At 39.1% G+C, this 16,900-nt stretch overlaps 1 protein-coding gene and 1 long non-coding RNA gene across 3 annotated transcripts in view; one reads left to right on the top strand and one right to left on the bottom strand.

The window, feature by feature from the left end:
* The window catches only part of prkceb (protein kinase C, epsilon b), a 135,285-nt gene that overhangs the window by 60,198 nt on the left and 58,187 nt on the right, over positions 1–16,900 (top strand). For both annotated transcript variants that reach the window (XM_048205602.1, XM_048205604.1), the window contains exon 3: positions 15,157–15,319. In XM_048205602.1, the coding sequence (XP_048061559.1) occupies positions 15,157–15,319 (163 nt within the window). The remainder of the gene's footprint in view (positions 1–15,156; positions 15,320–16,900) is intronic.
* Positions 13,553–16,887, bottom strand: LOC125277256. Its single transcript, XR_007186866.1, has 2 exons — positions 15,276–16,887; positions 13,553–13,901 (listed from the first exon to the last, which is right to left on the bottom strand). It is a non-coding gene; the product is annotated as an uncharacterized LOC125277256 (long non-coding RNA).

The following is a 16,900-nucleotide window of genomic DNA, read 5'->3' as shown; positions in this document are numbered from 1 at the left end:
CCAACAGATAGTATCTAAAGGAATCCAAAGCCCATTTCACAGCTAAACATTCTTTTTCTACCGTCGAATATCTGGATTCTCTTGGAAGAAGTTTCCTGCTAATGTAGGCAATGGGTTGCAACTCACCAGGTTGTCCTTGCAGAAGTACAGCTCCCAGACCGAACTCTGAAGCATCAGTCTGTACTGTAAACGCCTGACCAAAGTTTGGACTCTGTAGAACAGGTTCCTTGCATAATGCATCTTTCAAATCCTTGAAAGCACTTTCAACACTCTGTAGTCCAATCAATCTTATTGGGTTTATCCTTCTTTGTAAGGTTAGTGAGAGCTACAGCTCTTGCAGAGAAGTGAGGAATGAAACGTCTATACCATCCAGCTAGGCCCAGGAAAGATCGTACCTGCTTCTTTGTAGTAGGTCGCTCGGCATGCTTGATGGCTTCAATCTTACCGAGTTGAGGACGAATAACTCCATGTCCTAGTTTATATCCCAGGTACATAGTTTCCTTTTTGGCAATAGCACACTTGTCCGGGCGAATGGTAAGTCCTGCTGATTTTATTCTTGCCAGTACCTCTGTCAGATGCTGTAGATGCTCCTCCCATGTTTCACTGTAAATGACTATGTCATCCAGGTATGCAGCTGCAAACTTCTTAGTTCCCCGGAGAATCTGATCGATCATTCTCTGAAAGGTAGCAGGTGCTCCGTGAAGCCCGAAAGGTAAGACCCGGAAATGGTAGTGTCCAAAAGGCGTTTTAAAGGCTGTCAACTCTCTGCTGTCTGAGCTTAACGGTATCTGCCAATAGCCTTTGCATAAGTCCAATGTTGTGAGAAATTTTGCACTACCAAGTTTTTCTATTAAGTCATCAACTCTGGGCATGGGGTATGGGTCAAATTTACTCACTGCATTGAGTTTTCTGAAGTCCAAGCAGAATCTCAGTGTTCCATCCTTCTTTGGAACTAGTACGATGGGATTATTCCACTCGCTGGAAGAAGGTTCTATGATTTCCATTTTCAGCATTGTCTCAATCTCCTGCTTCATGGTGACTACTAATTTCTCTGGAACTCTGTAAACACGTTGATGTATTGGTTTATTGTCTTTTAGGTAAATGTGATGTTGGACAAGGTCTGTTTTACCTGGTGTTTTCAGGAATAGTTGGTGAGGGATGCTCTCCAGCAGTTGTCCCCTCTGTTCCGCATTCAAATGTTGCAAATCCAAGGAACAGTCGTCCTGCTGAACAGGTAAGTACTGCTCCTCCACTTCATCCTCCTCCTGAACCGCTCTCACCAGCAGTTCCTTAACAGCGTTTGCTGTCATCTTTGGCTGGGAAGCTTGTTCATGCCACTTTTTCAGCATGTTAATGTGGAAGATCTGCAAAGGTTGATGTCTCGATGGAATTTCAATCTCATAAGTCACCGAACCAACTTTCCTTTTTACCTTGGTATGGCCCTTGCCATTTCGCTAGAAGTTTGTTGTCTGATGTTGGAAGTAGCAACAATACTTGCTCCCCTGGTTGAAATGTTCTTGCTCTAGACTTCTTGTCATACCAAGCTTTCTGTTTAAGCTGTGCCTGTCGCAGATTCTCTTGAGCTATGGTGGTAGTTTGCTGTAACTTTTCTCTCATTTTAAGCACATACGAGAGTATGTTCTGTTTACGCAACTTGTTGTTGTCTTCCCAACTGTCTCTCAACACATCCAGTGGACCTCTGACTTGATGAGCAAACAGCAGTTCGAAAGGCGAAAATCCAGTAGTTGCTTGAGGAACTTCTCGATAGGCAAATTAAGAGATAGGGTAACCATTTATCCCAGTTTTTGCCAGTCTCGGACACAAACTTGTTCAACATGCTTTTCAGTGTTTGGTTAAATCTTTCGACAAGACCATCAGTCTGGGGGTGGTATGGAGTAGTACGCACTCTCTTAATACCCAGCAATTGATAAACCTGATGTAAAGTATGACTCATAAAATTGGTGCCCTGATCAGTCAGTATTTCTTTAGGTATTCCTACATGTGAGAAGAAATGCAGAAGAGCGGTTGCAACCTGATTTGCGGTAACTTCCCTCATAGGATAAGCTTCAGGGTATCTGGTTGCGTAATCGCAAATTACCAAAATAAATCTGTTCCCTTTCTGACTTCTTTCCACAGGTCCCACAACATCAACACCTATTCTTTCAAATGGAATACTGACTGCAGGAATGGGTACAAGCGGTGCTACGCTGGGTGTTCTGCCTGTTGCCAACTGACATTCAGGACAAGCTTTACAGTAATCCTTTATCTCGCTGTACATACCAGGCCAATAGAACCTTTTAGCTATCCTCATTAAGGTCTTCATGAACCCCAAATGACCTGACCAAGGACTAGAATGACCAAGTTCAACCACTTCCCTGCGGTAAAGTTTTGGCACCACCAGCTGTGTACCATCTTCTTTAGACTGTCTGTAAAGGAGACCTTGCTTAATCACAAACATTTCAGCATTCAACAAATTCACAGCAGTCCCTTCAGTAATTTTGTGGAAGCAATCTGCCAATGTTACATCTTCTGTCTGCAGCTTAGCTATATCATTAGATATGCTCACGTCCAATTCATCGAACTTCTGGTTCTTCCAGTTCAACATTCAACTGCTCTGAGGTATTCATTACATCGGCTACCCATTTTCTTCTCTTTTCTAGCCTTTCTTCTTTACTTGACTTGGTTTCACCTACTATCTCATCAGTAAAGAACGGCATTTCCTGAAGGGTGTTCTGTGCAAAATCTTGGAGCTATGATAACTGAGTCAAGTTTTGAGCCTGTGCTCTAGTAACAACGCCACACCATGCAGTTTCCTGCACCAAGTCCGCTAATATAGGCATGTCTGTACCTAGCAAAACTGGATAAGGTAAAGTTGAAGTAATTCCTACTCTCATCAGGTACGGCTGCTCATTAATCTCAATGTATACCTCAGCAGTAGGCAATTCTGACTTATCCCCATATACACAACATACTGTAACTGTACCCTCAATCCAGGAATCTCTTGGAACATATTGCGCCTGCACTAAAGTTTGAGCACAACCGGTGTCTACCAAGGCTGTTACTGGCTTACCATTTAGTAGTACAGAAACGGTAGGTTCGTTGTTTATTTTGGGCACTAATGTAGGGGTCGGTATATAACATAGTCGAGCTGACTTAGGCTTTCTCAAAGGACAATGTGGACTAGTATGACCTGGTTCTGCACAATTATAACAAACCACATCCTTTTTGTCTGACATTGTTACAGGTGGTTTGGGTTTAGGGTGGGTGGGTTTTATAATCTGGGTTTGCAATTGAGAGTACGAACTACCCCCGAACCCCACAGACTTACCTCTGTTAGATGGTAGGCTTCCAGCATACCGAAATGTCCCAGAGGAAACCTTCCTCGCTGTGATGTAGGCCTCAACCAAGCTAGCTGCCTCTCCTGCAGTTACTGGATTTCGCTCCTTCACCCAAGTTCTTACCTCCGGGTACAACACCCGCATGTACTGCTCTAGTACCAGCGTCTCCAACATGTCCATTTTGCTGCTTGTTTCTAGTCGCACCCATTTGGAGAATAAATCCTTCAGCCGAACATATAATTCCATTGGGGATTCGTCAACCGGTGTATCGAGAGAACGAAATCTCAGCCGATATGTCTCAGCGCTGATTTCATATTTCTTGAGAATCACTTCCTTGACTCTATCATAGTCCAAAGATAGTGCTGGTGACATTGCAACAAACGCACTCCTCGCTTTCCCCGTGAGTAGAGGAATCAAATGAATAGCCCAGTCCTCCTTCGGCCACAAATACACTTCTGCCATTCTTTCAAAAGTGGTTAAGTACTGCTCAATATCATCATCCTCTTGCAGCTTCGGCAACTGTGGCACCGGAGCTGATCCCCGAGAGGCTGAGTGGTCCGCAGTGGTAGCTCCATACCTGGTTCGCTCAACATCCATCTGCATCTGCGTGACCTGATGAGTAAGTACTTTAAACTGTTGTTCTCGTCGAGCCATGTCCCTTTCTTGTCTCTCATCTCTCTCCTTCTGATACTGCAAGAAAGTTTGAAACATACCCGCTAATGCGGTGAGGGCTGCCCCTTCTGTGGTTGCTGGAGGTTCGGAAGCCGGTTGCGCACTTCCCTCTGTAGTTCCACTTGCTGCTTGCTGTCCATCCTCAACATCCAAGTTCACCGTCTGCTGTCCTCTTGTTTTGGGCGGCATTTTGGTCTGTTTTGGCCTCTTAATCCCACTTCTGACACCATCTGTTAGCGATTGCACTCGTGATCAGAGGCATAATAAGACCATGGAGACAGGAAATCCCAGTTGAGGTGTATTTATTGTGCAGACAGTGCAAATCCCACAGCGAGAGAAAAAAAAAAAAAAAAAAAAAAAAAAAAAAAAAAAAAAAAAATGTTGAGAAAAAAATATTTACAAGTTCTTTGTGGGAATGTAGTCACAACAGCAGTTAGTAGTTTGAATAACAAACTTTCGTGAACAGAAGCTCCTATTGCTTTGATTCACTTCAACTCCACACAACAACCTGACCCTCTAGATTCAATTTCACTCTACTCAACATGTGCTACCTAGTGATGGCCGATTTCGAAACACGTGCTTCATGAAGCTCCGAAGCTTCATGAATCATGTTTCGAATCAGTGATTCGAAGCGTGTATCAAACTGCCAAAGTCACGTGATTTTAGTAAACGAGGCTTCATTACGTCATCACTGTTTCGAAACATTTCAAAACAGTTTGAAATTTCAGTGGTTCACCGGTAGAGGGCGATGATAAAGTTAACCCATGAATCATGCAGATTCACTGAGAACTGTTGAAAAAGTGTCTATGGGTTTTACCTGATCTCTGATCAGTTTTATAAATTTGTAGATGTTTTAATTAGACATTAGAATAATGAAAATAAATAATGGTAGTTATTAATCTTTTATTTGCCTGTTTAGCTTGAGCCATGGAACAGAGAAACAAGCCTTGAAAATTGATAAAAGAACACATATACAGTCACTCTATATGTAATCTTATTAGAGGGTTAGTTAATTGCATTTGATAGATTTTACTTTCAATAAAACATTTGCAATAGATTTGTAAAAGGTGTTTTTACTGCATGTTTAGTGTGAGTTTTGTTGCATTTACACTGTTCTGACCACTAGGTGTCACCATGGAGTCGGGTGTCAGATTGTTTCGAAGCCTCGAAACATCACGGCACATTTGATTCAACTGCTTCAGTGTTTCACGAAGCCTCGCTCTGCCCATCACTAGTGCTACCTCTGGCAGCCATTTTGTAGTCTAGGCCACACCCTGGAGTGTACCATTCTACAGGTAAGTTGTACTTTCTTACATATGCACTTCTTATCCACTTATGCATATAAAACAACATCTATCTGTATTTAAATGACACTATAACACAATTAACAATTTAACAAATGATTTAACAAAGATAAACCTTGTTTTACAGGAATATTATAAACCCCCCTATGACATCATCCCAACATGGTTTCTCCCATTCAGAAGGCACATCCACCATGTTTAAATACTCTACTTTTAAAACAATACAGGTTTGATCACTGGTGTTTTACAAGCAGGTAAGTTATATTTGTTATACTGTGTAAGCCCATCTTAAATAAAAAATAAAAAATCAGACACATGTGTATTGTGGTTATTCATGCTAACAATGATTGAGCAATGCTAATGCTAACACATTGTACATCCACTACACCTAACAAACAAATGCACATTGTACCCCCTCATATCTTAAACACATAAAACACTATACATTCAAACATTCAAAAACATTGCACAAGTCTGCATAATATGCATGATATCAGTGTCAATAAACAGACAATGTTAATGCTGCAACAATGTATGTGTGTGTTAGATATGGTGTATGTGCATAGTCCAAACATGATCACGGGGTTGCTCCGTGACAATATATATAGTACCTACTGTCATTAATATGAATTATATAAATATTGGTGGGTTTTTACTACAAATCAACACAAATAATGCCACAAATATTGCCACAATTTTTGAGAAAAGTAAATCCTGATAGGACTTTTTATAGAGCTTTTTTTGACAGCACCTTTTGATGTATGGAAAAAAAATAACAAACACACAAGTTTGGACAGGGTAGTGAATAAATTATGACAGAACTTTGATTTTTGGGTGACTTGTACCTTTAAGATTGATTTTGATTCTGGTGTTAGTAATCTGTGATTGATTGTGGTTTGGTAAATGTGTGCCAAGTTCTTCTCACCTTCACTGAGTGTTAATGAGTGAGAGCTGATAAATGACTAGCCATATCCTACTGAGATAGTATGAGCTACTGCATCTGTTTCTTCTATTTCTTTCTCTCTCTCTCTCTTTCATTACGAGCAGTTGAGAGGAGGATGTGTGTGATACATAAGAGACCAACTTCAGTCTCCAGTGAGACTAGACAGAGGCCACTAGTCCATTGTCCTTAGATGGTGATTAGAACAGGAGCAGCCCTGTAACTGCTGCACATATTTTTAATCCCCATAATTTAGACTCAAACCCACTGTGGAGTGCTTTTAAATGTGAAGTGTGGAATTTTTAATGTTTAAATACTTTAATCTCTGTTATGTAGAGACAACTAAGTAAACTGTTCGTGTGTTGATATCCCCCCCCCCCCCCAAAAAAGTGTTAAAAGTGTGTTTCTGAGGCACTATCAACATTTCTCTGTTTGTTTGATCATCATGAGTTGTCAGACACAGCAAATGGTGTGATTCATTGGTGTGGGACTCTCTGTTATTTTTGACCAATGAGATTAGCATAGAATTTGCTTAAAAAAACAGATTGTTTTTCTTTGTCTGTATTTGTTGTTTGATATAGATCATGTGTTCATGTGTATTGTCAGCTCAGTTACTGAATTTAATCCTAGATTAAATATTTTCTACAGTACATCTAAACATTAACTCTATATACAGTTATTCTACTGTATTCTATGTAAATATGACTGCATTGTAATCCACAGGTTACCTACAGTAGCTAACGTATATACAAAATTCCAGAAGAAACTGTCTGTCTACTGAACTAGACTAACATTCTGCTATGATATTAGATTGGCCTTGACCCTTTTCTGAGCACCATCACTTAAGAGCACTTACTAAAGATACAGAAGTCATCAGATTTCCTAGAATGTTAATTGACCAAGATGCATTTTGAGCATTGTATCTTCCATTAAACCTTACAAGCTTTTCGGTCATTTTTGACCAATTAAATTTTTCTAATGGATTCCTCAATCTGAGTGATTAGATATTTCGATATTCAATCTGAAAAAAAAGGACTTCTTTAGACGAATCTAAGTGGTCATGAATGAATGTGAAAAACTGGAGCATCATGATATATGATATATTGAAGTCAAGGGCTTGCGATAACATGTTTTGAATACTTCAAAAAGTTATGTTTATGGTTATGCAGAGAATAAACTGGGTAAGCAACTGGGGTGTGCGTGTGTGCCTGTGCCTGTGTGTCAAAAGCCATGAAACACTTGTGTAGCAGTGTCTCAAGGGGTTTGCACACTGGAAGAGAAGTGCTATGCCACGTCATGCCAAATCTTTAAAATTCAAACACATTGTTTTCTACGAGTGTTCACACACCGGAGGTGGCCAGCTATGACTCTGGAGGCTGCAACAGAGCACCACTCACATAGTTTTCCATTAAACTACATAATATTTGTCCCATATCGTTGTTAATGTACACACTCTAAAAATGCTGGGTTAAAAACAACCCAAGTTGGGTTGAAAATGGACAAACCCAGCAACTGGGTTGTTTTAACCCAGCGGTTGGGTTAAATGTTTGTATTTATTTAACTCAACTATTGTTTAAAAATTACTGTATTGCTTGCTTAAAATGAACCCAAAGTATGTTGGAAATTAACATTTATTAATATGTTTAATAAATGAACATTTACTTATAAGTTTAATAAATAATAATTAAACAATAAACATTTATTAAATTGCTTATTAATAAATGTTCACCTTTTGATTATTATTGTTGCCTCAATCAAGTAATTATGTGTCTGATTTTTAATTTCCAACCTATTTTGGGGTCATTTTAAGCAAGCAATACAGTAATTTTTAAACAATAGTTGAGTTAAATAAAACTGCCCAGCACGTTGCGCAAACATTTAACCCAACCTCTGTGTTAAAACAACCCAGTCGCTGAGTTTGTCCATTTTCAACCCAACTTGGGTTGTTTTTAACCCAGCATTTTTTGAGTGCATATCAACTTCACCCCTAGGCTAGAAGATTCTGTATTGTGATTTTTTTTTCAGTAATACATTTGTGTTTTGTGGCTTGAATACAGTCTATGCTTCATATAGGGAAATATCATAATATAGATGACACTTTCATTTTTCTTTCTTTCTTTTTTTTGTTTTTTTTTGTTTGTTTGTTCAAACACCAATCTTCTAACTCATCAATGCAACTTCATTCATTCTTAAAATGTACTTCTGGCTGAATGGTGATTAGATTTACACTTTTGGACTGCTGCCTTGAGCATATGAGCACAGAATGACGTGTCCACTGTGGGATTGTTATTTATTACCTGTCTTTTGTGCGAGTCAGTTTGTTGTTCCCTGGTGTGTCGTGTTCAGTAATTACTCCTTGTGTATTTAAACTCCAGTGTTTCCTGTGTTCATGGTTAAATCTTGTTCATGTATGTATGTATCGTTGGTGTCCTCAGTTCTGTGCCTTTGGTTTTCTGGTGTTTTTCGAGTTTATTTTGTACCTTTATTTTGATTTAGATTGATTACAGAAGACCTAACCAAAAATGGATCCAGCTGATTCATGCGTGGGCCTTCGACAGAGTTTGAGATCAATCGAGGCTTACACCAAAGAGTTTTGTGAACTGGTGAGCCATGTTAACAGGAACGACTTTGTGCTCAAAGATATTTATCGATTTGGACTTGAGGAACCCATGAAATCTTTCATGCCTATAGGTAAAAACGACCTTACCTTGGAACAACATGTTGCCTTGAGACTCTGCCTCTCCCTATACATTGTCGGCTATGTCTCTCAAACCAGCAACAGATAAAGGAGCAAACGTACTAGGTATATACCTACACATATTGAAGAGTATGTGTATGATGTAGTATTTTAGTCGATATTACTCCTCTCGAGCTCTGATTTCAGAGAGACGCAACAGCAACGTGGTTATTTCATTTGCGCTCATTTCATTCATAAAGTTTACACGCGTTTGCTTCACACACATATTATTGCGTAGTGATTTTAGAGGTTTATGTAGGCTATTGGGCTATGTAGGCTATTGGGCTATGAGTGGGAGCTATGCTCCCACTGTGGCACCCAGCACATGCTCTCAGCACTTCTAAGTCCAGTGGTCCCAAGTCCGGTGGCCTCAGTGCTTTTATGTCTGGTGGTCTCAAGTAGGGGTGTGCCTGAAGCTGAATACCTTATTCAGAAAGGCGCGGATAATGGCTTCAATATGAATAACGAATAATTCTGACAAATAATATTCGGCTGAGATTGAAACAGTCACTCCTCATCTTTGCTGGATAACAGGTGAGCCAGGGGATCATAGCCCAATAGCCTACATAAACCTCTAAAATCACTACGCAATAATATGTGTGTGAAGAAAACGCGTGTAAACTTTATGAATGAAATGAGCGCAAATCAAATAACCATGTTGCTGTTGTGTCTCTCTGAAATCAGAGCTCGAGAGGAGTAATATCGACTAAAATACTACATCATACACATACTGTTCAATATGTGTAAGTATATACCTAGTACGTTTGCTCCTTTATATCTGTTGCTGGTTTGAGAGGCACACGCACATTTGTTTAGTGAAGTTTGCCTCTTATGGTAAAGAGAAAGTTTTGAATTCATTCAGTCATGAACAACAGTCACTAAATCACTAAACGTTTGCTATGAAATCACTCTGCTTGTACGATAATTTATTATTATTATTATTATTATTTAATTATTAGGTAATTTTATATTTAGAAAATTGAATAGGGGAAATAGTCTTGAAACAAATATTTTTTCCATGCTGTTTTCTTTTCCCCACACATTTCCAGACCTGGAAATTACATAAATCAAATTTCATAACTTTCCAAGCTGCATAGGAACAGGTGAGCATGCAGGGAAAGCACGATATTATACACAAACCTCTAAAATCACTACGCAATGAGTGTGGGAAGTAAATGAGTGTGAATTCTATGAATGAACTGAACGCAAATCAAGTAGCCACATTCCTGTTGCCTTTTCCATAATTTCCAGGCCTGAAAATTACTTAAATCAATTTCCATACTTTTTCCGAACTGCGTAGGAACTCTTTCTGTTTTATTTAGAATATATTTAAATAGCCTATTAATTTATCAGATCACGAAAGGTCCCTGAGCTGGGTTTCAGACTCGGTCATCTGAAGCACAACTGCATGTACATCTAGAAGCACTTCCATCAAGACTATCGGCTCAAACAGTTAGAAGATATTTAAATAAATGTTATAATCATAAAAATATATATTTTTTCAGTTATACAAGGCATATTTTAATGATATATCTGAAGCAAACAGATATATAGGCTGTTACACCAGTTCATAACGGTCTTCTCAAGTAATTGTACGAACTTCTGGGTAAAGTCCTGCCCACTTCCTGTTTTATCTGAATACAGATACAGATATGAATAATTTTGAGATTATTACAAATACAGATACAGATAGTGGCTCCACTGCACACCCCTAGTCTCAAGTCTGGTGGTCCCAGGTCCGGTACTCCAAGCACTTCCAAGTCCAGTGGTCTCAATGCTTCCAAGTCCAGTAGTCTATAGTCTGGTGGTCTCAGAGCACCCAAGCCCAGTGCTTCCAAGTCCGGTGGTCCCAGCATTTCCAAGTCCAGTGGTCTCAGCGCTTCCAAGTCTGATGGTCTCTGCGCTTCCAAGTCCAGTGGTCTCATAGCTTTTAATTACGGTGGTCCCAAATCCAGTGGGCCCGAGTCTGGTGGTCTCAGAGGTCCTTCCACCATCGGCTGAACTTCCTGTGATGGCAAACGCCACCTTGTGTGTTTGGGCTGCACACACTTTCCCTGGTCCTCCCAAAGGGGTGGCATCCACTACAACTCCTCCTGAGACAGCGCCAACCACTACAGCTCCTCCCGAGGTGGCGGAAGTAGTTCCACCGTGGTCTCTCCACCTTGATGGTCTTCAACTCCACCTGCTCCACCTTCAGATCTGCAAGTTCTGGTCTTCAGATCTGCAAGTTCTGCCTTGATGGTCTTCAGCTCCACCTGCTCTGCCTTACTGCTCTTCAGTTCCGCCGGGTCCACCATGGCTTTATGCTCTGCCTTGGTGGTCTTCAGCTCTACCTGCTCCACATCGGTGGTCTTTAGATCTGCCTGTTCCATCTTGGTGGTCTCCTGCACCTTCTGCTTTGCTTGGTGGTCTCCTGCTCCATCTACTCTGCCCTGGCCTCCTGCTCTGCTGGCTCCACCCAGGCTTCCTGCTCTGCTGGCACTGCCCTGGTTTCCTGAACTGCAAGCTTCGCCGTAGTTTCCAGTCCCACCTCACGGGCCTGGTCTGCCACTTATCCCCTCCACTCCACCACCCTCCTGGACTCTTGTTTCTTGTTAATCATGGAGCATTTGGAATCTGCTCCCTAAAGACTGGCTCTGTTATGTTACTTGTCTTGTTTGTGGACTTTTAAGTTATTTCCTGTCTGATGCCCCATTTCGTAGTCAGTTTGTAGTTTTCTTATTGTTCCTTTAGTTTTCTGGTGTTTTTCAAGATTATTTTGTACCTTTACTTTGATTTATTAAACACACTGCATTTGGATCCAGCTCTCATTCATTTCTGAGTTTGCCAACATTACAGAAACACAAGTGAGTTGTCCTGGTGCTTCTCGTTTGGACCTTTGGAAGCAAGTAAAATAATAACAAGTGAAAAGGTTGGGACACAGGTATTGTGGTTGCAACCACAAAATGAGTGGTACTATCTCCTATATCAGGTGAGATATGCCTGATATAGCTGAGGCTATGTTTGGTATTTTCCCTTTTGAGATCTGCTCTTGGGGCCATATAGGGCTGAGGCCTGTCCTGCAAGGGAGAAAGGTGTGATAGCCAGGAATTCCCTTGCTGTTGAGCACAGAAGCTTGGGGATCTTTCCTACTATATTGGATTAGGGAGTAGCGCCACTATATAAGTCACATGGGATGCACCCATGGAGTTGACAAACTTCTGACTCTGACTGGATTGTCCATAGAGTCAATTTAATGCTATGCCCACTTTGTTTGTGCTTGTTCACAGCCTAGTGAGGTAAGCATTTCCTCAGCATGGCATAGTGGGTATTGATTTCCTTTAGTGTCAATACCAGAAGCAGAGTTCAGAGTTCTACTTCGAAAGGGAATGTTTTAATTTGTGAACAACTTAAGAAGTTTTTTAAATGTTTAAATATAATTTGAATTGATTTTACTTATGATTATCATTATTGCATATTGTATTTATCTTGAGTATCTTGCAGTCCTTGGAAAGACCCTAAAGGCTTTCAGTTTTAAAGGTGTTACAGGTGAAGTTTGCACTTTCTGTGTCTATACTGAGAAATAAATTCATGTCATCGGTTGAGCCAATGTTGCTGTGTCATGCTAGTCGGGATGCCAGCCCAAAATGGGCCATGTTCTCCCAAAGTCACATGCCTCCTTCTCACTATGTTTGGCTTGTCAATGCAGTAATCTCTATCATGTCTATCATGTTCTCTTGAAATATGATAATTTTCCTGTCAATGCAATAATACTTCTCTCATGCTCACAACAGGTTCACAAATCAACCTAAATACTGGTCTAAATGTTGTAAATGAATGGGTTAATGGGTTAAATGGATATCATCATGTTCTGTCACATCTGAATCTAAATGAACTTGAAATTACTTGAATAGACAATCTGTTAGTGAACTGGGTTTTAGTGAGCAATCAGCTGTTTTTTCTGAATATTTGGTGATCAGATAATGATCTGAAAAGATTACAATTAATAATAATAGCTAAACAACTTTTAATAGTAATGTATACAAAACATTTTCTTATACGCTTAAGGCCGGCCTTGATATACTTCAAGCAAATTCAAAGAATGAACTGGTGTGACATAATTTCAAACAAAAGCAGGCCAAATAGTAGGTAGGTGTGCTCTGAGATTCCGCCTTCATTGATGTGGAAATATTCTCATTTCATTTCATTTCATTTCATTTCATTTCATTTCATTTCATTTCATTTCATTTCTTCTTCTTCTTCAGTGAAGAACAAAATAGCCAGTGAGTATATTGTAGCTTTTACTTTATTATGGTTATCTGAAGCAGTGTAAAATAATAAAAAAGAAATACTCAGATTTTGATGTGATTTGGTTTTAATAAATATTATGTTAATATAATTATGCATAATGTTCATCATTTTTTGGATTGCTGATTGTTTAGTCTGAAAGGAAGAGGCTTGTTCTCCTGCACTTTGTCTTCTACTGTTGATGTCAAAGGTTTTTTGCTATGCACAGCAGTGCTGCCTGGCTCGGTTTCTTTTTCGGCTGGCAAAAAGAGCTTTAAAAACACACACACACACACACATATACAATGGCTTTATTAATAACAGGAGATGACCGTCGGCCTGCCAGTTTGGCACAACTTGCTTTGTCATTTTGTGACTCCAAGTCCAGTCTCTCTCCTTCTCTTTCTCTCAGGGCTGAGAAGTGTGACTGCAGCAGACAGATACATTGACATAAGGGAATACTCAGGAGTGATCACAGTTCTCATGCTCCACAGAGAGAATGAGAAGAAAAGAGAGAAAGAGTGGAGCTCCACCCCTGTGGCCTTGTTTCCTTTCTAGTGAGAGCGTCTGACAGCTTTCCAATATGGTGCCTTTGTCACAGTCATGCCCCTTGGTTTAATGATCGCTGCCTCTGCATGGCTCTTCTTAACACAAACAGAAAAACACACAGTTAATGGATTAGTTTACTCAAAAAATTAAACATTTTATTTAACCTAGGATATTATGGTGAGAAAATAATGACAAAATTGTAATTTTTGAGTGAACTATTCCCTTACAGGTACTGTTAGTGGCCAATAGAGAACACCAATTAATCTTCTGATTGGTTGAATGATAGCGCCTGTCGTAGGAACATGTGATATATTAGGACACATAGCTGAGTGATATCAGGTAGTCTAGAAAAAAAATGCTTAAAGCTACTTCAGTGGACTTAAAAAAATTCTTAGCACCTCCTTTGAACTGTTAAGCCCCCTGTAACAAAGTTAAAGGCTCAGGGAAGAAGGAGGCTGAAACTGGCGAATGTTCAATGTAACTTTAATCACCAAATAAAAAAACAACAAGACCAGTGTGGCACACAGGTGATGCTCATTAACATTTGTGCCACTGGCCTCACTCTGTTCCCACAGCTCTCGGCCCTGCCCTGCCCTGCCCTGCACCCATTAGCACCCCTAAGAAAAAAAATCCTGGAGCCGCCACAGTGGCCTTAGAGTGATCTCCAAAGATGCTTTGAGTCACTTCAACAGCATTTCACCATTTAATTTTAGAAAAGCTATTGTCAAATACACTTTGAAATGCAAAGGTCTTCACTACAACAACAGTGATGTTTAAAACAATGTTTTTTTAAATACATTTTAATTAAAATAGCGTACAAGTTATGTTGTGCAGCACCTTATTACAGTCTTATTAGTCTTATTACATGTGGAATGCATTTCCTTCTCCATTAATTGGTATAAAATAAATATTGTGATAAATATCAATATTGAATGATATGGAAAATATAGTTTTAATATTTTGGGCATATTACATTTTTAATCTTAATGTTAATCTCAGCATTTACTAATACATTTTTAAGATCAAAAGTAATATCTGTTAATATCAGTTAATGTACTGTGAACATTAACTTTTATTTACTAAAATTAATTATTAACACAATTAAATGTTAATAATTGCTGTATTAATATATTGTTCTTTGATGTTCATTGAGGTCATTTTAATGTTAATGTTACTGTAAACCTTACTGTATAGTGTTACCAAATTATTTTACACATTCCTGAGCGCTATGTGTATATATATGAAAAATGTTACTTAGTGCACCTGAATGAATGAGTGCACATTATTGAATAATTTTGTGAATGCTGACATTTTTTAACTTCTGTTTGTGCTTTTCTATGTGTTTTGCAGCAGGAGGCTGTGAGAATGAGGAGCGTGTGTTTCGTGAACGCATGCGTCCCAGGAAGAGGCAGGGAGCTGTCCGGAGGAGGGTGCATCAAGTCAATGGGCACAAGTTTATGGCCACCTACCTGAGACAGCCCACCTACTGCTCGCACTGCCGCGACTTCATCTGGTGAGTCCCATAGCAACTGATATTTACAGACTTGTAGAGTGCTGTTTGTACAGCTGCGTCTGTTGGTAAATCTGCGTCTGAGTTTTGACATAAGCAGTATACACTGTCCCTCCTCACAAGTCCATTCACGGGTGGTTTACCCTCAGAGGGCTGCGTTTCCATGGTAACTTCAGGAAAAGCCCTGAGGCTCAGAGCGACGGTGCTACAATGCATGTGTAGAGTTCGTCTGTCCTCCTCCACACTGTGCAAGAACACCGCCATGCACAGGCACGCTGTGTCCCACCTCTCTGGAGAACAGGAAGAATATGGCTGTTTTAAAAGATAAGGTGCAGACCTGATGTGTGGGACTGAAACTGAAGGGAAGAGTAATGAATAACAACACACACCCTATGAAATCTATATACAGTTATTTTCTCAGAAAGAGTTACCAGGATACTATCCCTGTAAGCAATTTTCAGCGTAGGAGGATATTTGTCCACATATCCTTTTGCGTAATCATATCGGGAACACTTTGCAGTACGGTCTTATAGAGTTCCTCCCATGAAGCACTGCGAACAGCATTATCAAATTAAAAATGATGGACACATATAAAACTTCTTTTGTACAAATGTTGATTATATATATATATAGAAACAATATATTTTAAGTTTATTGCAAAATTTGCATATATTCACAAATATTTAAGTATTTTGAGAGCTTAGAGAGATCCACTCATTACATCATTCGCGATGCTTCATGGGAGTAGGCGGGGCTAAAGAGCTATTTTATTTTAGTATGTGTTGCTTTTTTCGACTCACTGATTGGTGTCATTTTCTGTACAGCATCATGGGTAATGTAGTTTTTCACTAGGAATTCTGCTGTTAAATATGATTATATTAAAGATAAACTGAAATAATGTGACGGCTTCAACATAATACCATGGATTAATAATCTCATAACTCACAGTAGGGTTGTCTTTAAAGGTTTAAGTTATCGTTCAAAATCAAATTCCCTATAGAGAAAATGAGAGTTTTTACTTCCAGAACCTGACTGTTGCACTCTATTTGTTAACATTAGTTAATGCATTAACTAACATAACAATGAGAAATATATTTTTACAGAATTTATAAAAGTATTGTTCATTGTTAGTTCATACTAATTAATGTAGTTAATTTACCTTTTGTTAAAGTGTTACCATAATGCCAATAATGATATAAAGTAGGTGGAATGCCTTCCTCTAAGTCACTCACAAGAACCAAATTTGAGTAAAAAATAATACATGAATTTGATAAATAACTTATTTATCAGTTGGTCAGTAGCTTGTAAATTGAATTGTAGAAATGATACTTTGGCCGAATGATCTACCATCTATTCATGAACTGTTCAATGTGTACTATAATACATATTAAGTTTAGTGTGACTGTACAAAAGAATATTAAATGGTTACAAAAAACCTTTTTAAATATTTTTTTTTAAAAATATTTTCTGTTTTTCTTTTATATATGTATGTATGTATGTATGTATGTATGTATATATGAACTGTCTAATGCATACTATACTAAAATATATGCTGTTGTGTTTAGTGTCACTATACAGGAAAAA

The sequence above is a fragment of the Megalobrama amblycephala genome, linkage group LG10 (assembly GCF_018812025.1).
Source record: "Megalobrama amblycephala isolate DHTTF-2021 linkage group LG10, ASM1881202v1, whole genome shotgun sequence".
NCBI classification, from domain to species: Eukaryota; Metazoa; Chordata; class Actinopteri; order Cypriniformes; family Xenocyprididae; genus Megalobrama; species Megalobrama amblycephala.
This window is presented reverse-complemented; position numbering and strand designations above follow the sequence as displayed.